Here is a 10,073-nt window from a genome sequence, read left to right as displayed (position 1 = left end):
GTTCTAGTTCTGTTCTAGTTCTGTTCTAGTTCTGTTCTAGTTCTGTTCTAGTTCTGTTCTAGTTCTGTTCTAGTTCTGTTCTAGATCTGTTCTAGTTCTGTTCTAGCTTTGTTCTAGTTCTGTTCTAGTTCTGTTCTAGTTCTGTTCTAGTTCTGTTCCAGTTCTGTTCTAGTTCTGTTCTAGTTCTGTTCTGTTTTAGTTCTTTTCTAGTTCCGTTCTAGTTCTGTTCTAGTTCTGTTCTAGTTATGTTCTAGTTCTGTCCTAGCTCTGTTCTAGTTCTGTTCTAGTTCTGTTCTAGTTCTGTTCTGGTTCTGTTCTAGTTCTGTTCTAGTTCTGATATAGTTCTTTGCTAGTTCTGTTATAGTTCTGTTCTAGTTCTAGTTCTGTTCAGGTTCTGTTCTAGTTCTGTTCGAGTTCCGTTCTAGTTCTGTTTTAGTTCTGTTGTAGTTTTTGAAAAATATCTTTATAATTGTCTCATATTTTTCTCTTTTTGTGTGCAAATTAGTTTTCATTTTAAAAATGTTGACCCATTTCATTTGTAGTGGCCAAACAACCATAAAAAATTAGCCCATGTCAAGAGTTATGCTAGACAATTGCTATAACATAACTGTTTTTTCGCAACCCTCTTTTATATTTTCCTTTCAAGTGCCACTATTTGAGCGGAACAAATTTATATTTTGAAAAGGGATTCTTCAAACAGCTATCATCATTTGTGGGTTAAAATGAAATGTCTAGGAACATGTTTAAAAATGATTTATATTTCTCAATAAAGGAAATATTATTAGAAATTCAAAAATAGAGATATTATAGCAAATAATTGGCCTCCTTTTGATTAAGCTAATGTCCTCTTTAAAAAAATCTTAAATTAAATTTCTTGTAATTTTAATTCCTTAGTCGTTTTATATATCCATGTTGAGTTAATATCTTTATACTCCGTTGGAAACTTGTTGCTTGTTTCCAGCTGCATAATTATTCATTAACATCTTAATTACTTAATTAAATTGCCTAAAAAACAACAACAAACCAAGAGCAAATAAACATGATGTTTTCTTGTTTATTTTTGTTTTGTAAATCTATTACATTTTATTTCCATTCAAATGACACCAAAACTATGTCATCATGACATGGTTTGCCATTTTTCATATAACACACACTCACACAAACTTTCATTAGTCAGACTTTAGTTTTTTTTTTTCTTTTTATTATTTTTTTCTTTTTATTAAGATCTCTGGGGAGTCCATTATTAAAACAACGCCAGAATGAAATGAATAAAATGAGTTAATAAGTATAGCAGCAGCAGCAGTAGTAGTAGTGATAGCAAGAACACAACTACTGACTGTCAGTCATTTACAAATAAATGAATTCCCAGTCATTAACACCCCCACCACTGACATCCTCCTAGAACAACAACAAAACAGCTAAAACTAACTACTACTGTTGGAAAACTTTCAAAACCATCATCATTATTAGGCTCATTATAATAATGAACATCATTAAAGTCTTGTCATATTAACACTATCCTAGTTTGTTTTTTTTTCTTCCTTTTTTCATAATTTCGTTTTTTCTATAACTGTCTGCCTATCAGTTTATTTAGTATCTTTTATATTTAAACATTCATAATGCTACATAACTAATTAGACACTAATGTTAATCATATTATTTATGTTGGGCTTCGATATTATATTTAGAATGTTAGAGTATCAAAAAATTTGAAATAAAATCAAATATTTAAGGAAAAAATACATAAAAAATATATATAATACTAGGGAGTATGCTACAAACTAGAATATAGACTAAACTACAGACTAGACTACAGCCTAAATTATAGACTAGACTGGAGAATAGACTATTTACATCTCTATAGCCTGGGCTATAGATTATAAACTAGACTATAGACTAGAGTATAGACCAGACTATAGACTAGACTTTATCCTAGCCTATAGACCAGACTATAGACTACACTATAGACTAGACTATAGACTAGACTATAGACTAGACTATAGACTAGACTATAGACTAGACTATAGACTACACTATAGACTAGACTATAGACTAGACTATAGACTAGACTATAGACTAGACTATAGACTAGACTATAGACTAGACTATAGACTAGACTATAGACTAGACTATAGATTAGACTATAGACTAGACTAAAGACTAGACTATAGACTAGACTAATACTAGACTATAGACTAGACTATAGACTAGACTATAGACTAGACTATAGACTAGACTATAGACTAGACTATAGACTAGACTATAGACTAGACTATAGACTAGACTATAGACTAGACTATAGACTAGACTATAGACTAGACTATAGACTAGACTATAGACTAGACTATAGACTAGACTATAGACTAGACTATAGACTAGACTATAGACTAGACTATAGACTAGACTATAGACTAGACTATAGACTAGACTATAGACTAGACTATAGACTAGACTATAGACTAGACTATAGACTAGACTATAGACTAGACTATTGACTGGACTATAGGCTAGACTATAGACTAGACTATAGACTAGACTATAGACTAGACTATAGACTAGACTATAGACTAGACTATAGACTAGACTATAGACTAGACTATAGACTAGACTATAGACTAGACTATAGACTAGACTATAGACTAGACTATAGACTGGACTATAGGCTAGACTAGACTATAAACTAGAATGTAGACTAGACTATAAACTATACTCTAGGGACTATAGACTAGACTATAGACTAGACTGTAAACCAGATTATAGACTTGACTTGAACCTTGACTATAGACCAGACTATAGACTAGACTATACTCTAGACTAAAGACTAGACTATATACCAGACTTTAGAGTAGATTATAGACCAAACTATATACTAGACTTTAGACAAGACTATAGACTAGACTATAGACTAGACTATAGACTAGACTATAGACTAGACTATAGACTAGACTATAGACTAGACTATAGACTAGACTATAGACTAGACTATAGACTAGACTATAGACTAGACTATAGACTAAAGACTAGACTATAGACTAGACTATAGACTAAAGACTAGACTATAGACTAGACTATAGACTAGACTATAGACTAGACTATAGACTAGACTATAGACTAGACTATAGACTAGACTATAGACTAGACTATAGACTAGACTATAGACTAGACTATAGACTAGACTATAGACTAGACTAGATAATAGACTAGACTATAGACTAGACTATAGACTAGACTATAGACTAGACTATAGACTAGACTATAGACTAGACTAGATAATAGACTAGACTATAGACTAGACTATAGACTAGACTAGACTAGATAATAGACTAGACTATAGACTAGACTATAGACTAGACTTTAGACTAGACTATAGACTAGACTATAGACTAGACTATAGACTAAAATATAGAACTAGAACAGAACTAGAACAAAACTAGAACAGAACTAGAACAGAACTAGAACAGAACTAGAACAGAACTAGAACAGAACTAGAACAGAACTAGAACAGAACTAGAACAGAACTAGAACAGAACTAGAACAGAACTAGAACAGAACTAGAACAGAACTAGAACAGAACTAGAACAGAACTAGAACAGATCTAGAACAGAATTAGAACAGAACTAGAACAGAATTAGAACAGAACTAGAACAGAACTAGAACAGAACTAGAACAGAACTAGAACAGAACTAGAACAGAACTAGAACAGAACTAGAACAGAACTAGAACAGAACTAGAACAGAACTAGAACAGAACTAGAACAGAACTAGAACAGAACTAGAACAGAACTAGCACAGAACAAAAACAGAACTAGAACAGAACTAGAACAGAACTAGAAAAGAGCTAGAAAAGAACTAGAACAGAACTAGAACAGAACTAGAACAGAACTAGAACAGAACTAGAACAGAACTAGAACAGAACTAGAACAGAACTAGAACAGAACTAGAACAGAACTAGAACAGAACTAGAACAGAACTAGAACAGAACTAGAACAGAACTAGAAACAGAACTAGAACAGAACTAGAACAGAACTAGAACAGAACTAGAACAGAACTAGAACAGAACTAGAACAGAACTAGAACAGAACTAGAACAGAACTAGAACAGAACTAGAACAGAACTAGAACAGAACTAGAACAGAACTTGAACATAACTACAACAGAACTAGAACAGAACTAGAACAGAACTAGAACAGAACTAGAACAGAACTAGAACAGAACTAGAACAGAACTAGAACAGAACTAGAACAGAACTAGAACAGAACTAGAACAGAACTAGAACTAGAACAGAACTAGAACAGAACTAGAACAGAACTAGAACAGAACTAGAACAGAAACAGAACTAGAACAGAACTAGAACAGAACTAGAACAGATCTAGAACAGACCTAGAACAGAACTAGAACAGAACTAGAACAGAACTAGAACAGAACTAGAACAGAACTAAAACAGAACTAGAATAGAACTACAATTAACTAGAATAGAACTAGAACAGAACTAGGACGGAACTTAAACAGAACTGGAACAAAACAGAACTAGAACAGAACTAGAACAGCACTAAAACACAACTGGAATAAATATACTTAAATATAGTCCAGATTATAGACTAATCCTTGATTGTGTAAGGTCCAGACTTTATAGCAGACTAAAATCTAGATTATGGACTAGACTATAGTTATGACTTTAAACTATCCTATAGTGTACACTTTAGGTTAGTCTATATTGACTTCTTAATCCATAATAACTTTAAAAATCTACACTTCATAAGGCTTTTTTTACAGTTTATCACATTTTCATTATTTCAAACATTTTCTTAATTGCTTAACTTAGAAAATCGAAATTATTTTTTTTTTAATTTTCAAAATTTTTATTAAACATCTGTGTGTTATTCCATAATTCTTTAAATTTCCGTATTCAAACCCACTAATTTTTCACTTTCTTGCCACAACCAATCCGCCATTGCTTCATCCTTTGCCTTCGCTGCTACTTCAGTCTTTTTCATTCTATTATAATAATCACCACTTTTGTCCTTTAGCTCCGGATCGATGGCTAAATATAAAGCTGTTTGTGCTCCACCTTTTGGGGAACGTAAAAGTAACCAACTAAACATAATATTTAGTAAATCCAATATAGCTTCATTACGCCATAAATCTGTTCTCACCACTCCAGGATGTAAACAATTAACAGTAACTCCAGATCCCTGGAGTAGTTGTGATAATTTGCGTGTAAATAATATATTGGCCAATTTACTTTGAGCATAAGCCAACATTTTATTGTAATGATGTTCACTATTTAAATCTTCCTTCTTAATGGAGGCCACATAATGTATAATCGATGACATCACTACTATACGACTAGGAGCAGATTTTTTCAAAATATCCAATAATAAATTTGTTAACAGAAAGTGTCCCAAGTGATTAACACCCAAGTGCTGTTCGAAACCATCGACAGTTAGGCTACGTTTTACACAACATATTCCAGCATTATTGATGAGTATATCCAAGTGAGTTTCTTCCAACAAGAAATCTCGAACAAATTGTCTAATGGACTCTAAAGAAGCTAAGTCTAAAGTACGATTAAATACATCAAGATTTCCGGTTTCTGTAATTATTTCATTTCTCGCCTGTTCACATTTGTCATAATTACGACAAGCCATATAGACTTTTGCACCTCTACGCGCCAATTCCAAGGCAATTTCTTTACCTATACCCGTATTGCAACCGGTTACTATAGCAACTTTACCCTTTAGCTTATAGGCTTTATTGTAATAGGGTCCCTCTCGCCATTGATAAAAAGCATATGCTGCCATTAGAGATGCTAAATAAATGCCTCCAGTTTTAATTATTTTATAGTTTAGTAGATCCATAATATTCTTTTTCCACTCTATACCAAAAGTTTCCCGTAATTTTGTTACAATCATTTTTTTGTTAGATTTATTTAAAAATTAACATGAATTTAAAAACAGGGCTGTTTACTGCTTTAAAGATAAACAACGACTAAATACTTTTAATACCATTATTGAAATATCTTAGACCTGTTTAATATTTATGGAAATTTGTGTAAAAAATAACAGGTCGAATCAGTAAATGAATTAATAACATTTTAATTAAAAATTCTGCATAAAATCTAATATATAAATAAGTGCGTCATTGTTGTGCAATATTGAATGAACATAACTAGAACAGAACTAGAACAGAACTAAAACGGAGCTAGAACAGAACTAGAACAGTACTAGAACAAAACTAGAACAGAACTAGAATAGAACTAGAATAGAACTAGAATAGAACTAGAATAGAACTAGAATAGAACTAGAACAGAACTAGAACAGAACTAGAACAGAACTAGAACAGAACTAGAACAGAACTGGAACAGAACTAGAACAGAACTAGAACAACTAGAACAGAACTAGAACAGAACTAAAACAGAACTAAAACAGAACTAGAACAGAACTAGAACAGAACTAGAACAGAACTAGAACAGAACTAGAACAGAACTAGAGCAGAACTAGAACAGAACTAAAACAGAACTAAAACAGAACTAGAACAGAACTAGAACAGAACTAGAACAGAACTAGAACAGAACTAGAACAGAACTAGAACAGAACTAGAACAGAACTAGAACAGAACTAGAACAGAACTAGAACAGAACTAGAACAGAACTAGAACAGAACTAGAACAGAACTAGAACAGAACTAGAACAGAACTAGAACAGAACTAGAACAGAACTAGAACAGAACTAGAACAGAACTAAAACAGAACTAGAACAGAACTAGAACAGAACTAAAACAGAACTAGACTACAAACTAGACTATAGACTATACTATAGACTAGACTACACTTTACTCTAGACAATAGACTATACTATAGACTAGAGTATAGACTAGAGTATAGACTAGACTTTAGACTAGACTATAGACTGGACTATAGACAAGAGTTTAGACTAGACTATAGACTATAGTATAGACTAGACAATAGACTAGACTATAGACTAGACTATAGACTAGACTATAGACTAGACTATAGACTAGACTATAGACTAGACTATAGACTAGACTAGACTATAGACTAGACTATAGACTAGACTATAGACTAGACTATAGACTAGACTATAGACTAGACTATAGACTAGACTATAGACTAGACTATAGACTAGACTATAGACTAGACTATAGACTAGACTATAGACTAGACTATAGACTAGACTATAGGACTAGACTATAGACTAGACTTAGACTAGACTATAGACTAGACTATAGACTAGACTATAGACTAGACTATAGACTAGACTATAGACTAGACTATAGACTAGACTATAGACTAGACTATAGACTAGACTATAGACTAGACTATAGACTAGACTATAGACTAGACTATAGACTAGACTATAGACTAGACTATAGACTAGACTAATGATAGACTATAGACTAGACTATAGACTAGACTATAGACTAGACTATAGACTAGACTATAGACTAGACTATAGACTAGACTATAGACTAGACTATAGACTAGACTATAGACTAGACTATAGACTAGACTATAGACTAGACTATAGACTAGACTATAGACTAGACTATAGACTAGACTATAGACTAGACTATAGACTATACTATAGACTAGACTATAGACTAGACTATAGACTAGACTATAGACTAGACTATAGACTAGACTATAGACTAGACTATAGACTAGACTATAGACTAGACTATAGACTAGACTATAGACTAGACTATAGACTAGACTACAGACTAGACTATAGACTAGACTATAGACTAGACTATAGACTAGACTTTAGACTAGACTATAGACTAGACTATAGACTAGACTATAGATTAGAATATAGACTAGACTATAGACTAGACTATAGACTAGACTATAGACTAGACTATAGACTAGACTATAGACTAGTCTATAGACTATAATATAGACTATACTATAGACTAGACTAAAGACTAGAGTATAGATATATTTAACAAATATTTGATAGATGTGAATGTACCTTTAATTATATGAATCAATAAAAAATAAAAACCGGCTTTGTATAAATAAAATAAACACGGTTAATCACTTTTAAATTGTTCATGAAAAAATTTCTTGAAATTATTCAAATTCTACAGATAACAAATATCTTACAATTTGATTTGTAATAATAGAATTTTAAATAATAAATTTAAAAGGTTTTTTTTTTTTTTACTGACGTTGTTATTGTTGTTGTCTTTGTACATAGTATTTATTATTGTGGGGTAATAAAGTTAAATTTTTTATGACTTTCTGTGCAAAATTTGTTGCAATATGTTGGAACGTGTTTTTTGTTGTTGTTTTCGGATACAATTCAAGAATTTTTTCATACTATATAGTTTGTAGTCTTTGTTTTTTTTTTACACATAAAACTCTGAACACTTGAGAAGAGTCTTTGATGAAAATAATACCAATTGTAAGACAATGTTGTATAAAGAGGATTTTATGGCTGCAAAAGTTGAGTAAAAAACAACAACAAGAAAACTTTTTTTTATACTTTAGTTTTGTAATGTTTACTGCCTTGCATTTAATTTTGAAATCGTTTCAGTTTTTTTTTTTTTTGCAAGTAGTCGAATTTAACCAAGTAACAACTATTTGTAGTTTCCGTCTTATCCTTAAGCCAATACGTGCAGAAAATCATAAAATCTGGCAAAATAAACAAATTAAAGAATATTTCTTCAAAAATATTTGGGAAATAAAACAAAACATTTAAATAAAAGCAACAACATTGTTGTTAAGGATTTTATGATCCTCTTTGACTGCAATCATAATGGGAAAACAACAATAAAAGCACCTGTTTCAGCTATTTAAAATGTTTAAGGACAATGAACAGTGGTTTGGAGCAAAAAAAAAAAAAACACTTAATATCTCTATTCTACTACTTTTATTGTTCTTTTCTAGTTCTGTTCGAGTTCTGTTCTTGTTTTGTTCTAGTTCTGTTCCAGTTCTGTTCTAGTTCTGTTCTAGATCTGTTCTAGTTCTGTTCTAGTTCTGTTTTAGTTCTGTTCTAGTTCTGTTCTAGTTCTGTTCTAGTTCTGTTCTAGTTCTTTTCTAGTTCTGTTCTAGTTCTGTTCTAGTTCTGTTCTAGTTCTGTTCTAGTTCTGTTCTAGTTCTGTTCTAGTTCTGTTCTAGTTCTGTTCTAGTTCTGTTCTAGTTCTGTTCTAGTTCTGTTCTAGTTCTGTTCTAGTTCTAGTTCTAGTTCTGTTCTAGTTCTAGTTCTGTTCCAGTTCTGTTCTGATTCTGCTCTAGTTCTGTTCTAGTTTTCTTTTAGTTATGTTCTTGTTATGTTCTAGTTCTAGGTCTATAGTCTAGTCTATAGTCTAGTCTATAGTCTAGTCTATAGTCTAGTCTATAGTCTAGTCTATAGTCTAGTCTATAGTCTAGTCTATAGTCTAGTCTATAGTCTAGTCTATAGTCTAGTCTATAGTCTAGTCTATAGTCTAGTCTATAGTCTAGTCTATAGTCTAGTCCATAGTCTAGTCTATAGTCTAGTCTATAGTCTAGTCTATAGTCTAGTCCATAGTCTAGTCTATAGTCTAGTCTATAGTCTAGTCTATAGTATAGTCTATAGTCTAGTCTACAGTCTAGTATATAATATAGTCTATAGCCTAGTCTATAATCTAGTCTATAGTCTAGTCTATACTCGAGGCTATAGTTCGGTTCTAGTTCTGTTCTCATCTGTTCTAGTTCTGTTCTCATCTGTTCTAGTTTTGTTCTTGATATGTTCTGTTCTGGTCTCTGTAGTTCAGTCTGTACTCTATTCGTTAGTCTAGTCTATAGTCTTTAGCCTAGTCTTTCAAAGTCTAGTCTATAGTCTTGTCTATAGTCCAGTCTATAATCTAGTCTATAGTCTAGTCTATATTCTAGTCTATAATCTAGTTTATAGTCTAGTCTATAGTCTAGCCTAGTCTAGTCTATAGTCTAGCCTAGCCTAGTCTATAGTCTAGCCTAGTCTAGCCTATAGTCTAGTCTATAGTCTAGTGTATAGTCTAGTCTAGTCTATAGTCTAGTCTATAGTCTAGTCTATAGTCTAGTCTATAGTCTAGTCTATAGTCTAGTCTATAGT

The 10,073-nt window shown here is 31.9% G+C and overlaps 1 protein-coding gene across 1 annotated transcript; it reads right to left on the bottom strand.

Moving 5' to 3' along the window:
• Positions 1-4,845: 4,845 nt before the first annotated feature.
• LOC111683900 (retinol dehydrogenase 11-like) lies at positions 4,846-5,931 on the bottom strand. Its single transcript, XM_046946763.1, has one exon. The coding sequence runs from the start codon at positions 5,908-5,910 to the stop codon at positions 4,891-4,893; it is 1,020 nt and encodes a 339-aa protein (XP_046802719.1). The 5' UTR covers positions 5,911-5,931; the 3' UTR covers positions 4,846-4,890.
• Between the last annotated feature and the right edge of the window lie 4,142 nt (positions 5,932-10,073).

This window comes from Lucilia cuprina, chromosome 3, assembly GCF_022045245.1.
Source record: "Lucilia cuprina isolate Lc7/37 chromosome 3, ASM2204524v1, whole genome shotgun sequence".
Classification (NCBI taxonomy): Eukaryota; Metazoa; Arthropoda; class Insecta; order Diptera; family Calliphoridae; genus Lucilia; species Lucilia cuprina.
This window is presented reverse-complemented; position numbering and strand designations above follow the sequence as displayed.

Excerpts from the sequence above, each read along its gene's own strand:
- LOC111683900 (XM_046946763.1), bottom strand. The coding sequence starts at position 5,910 with ATGATTGTAACAAAATTACGGGAAACTTTTGGTATAGAGTGGAAAAAG.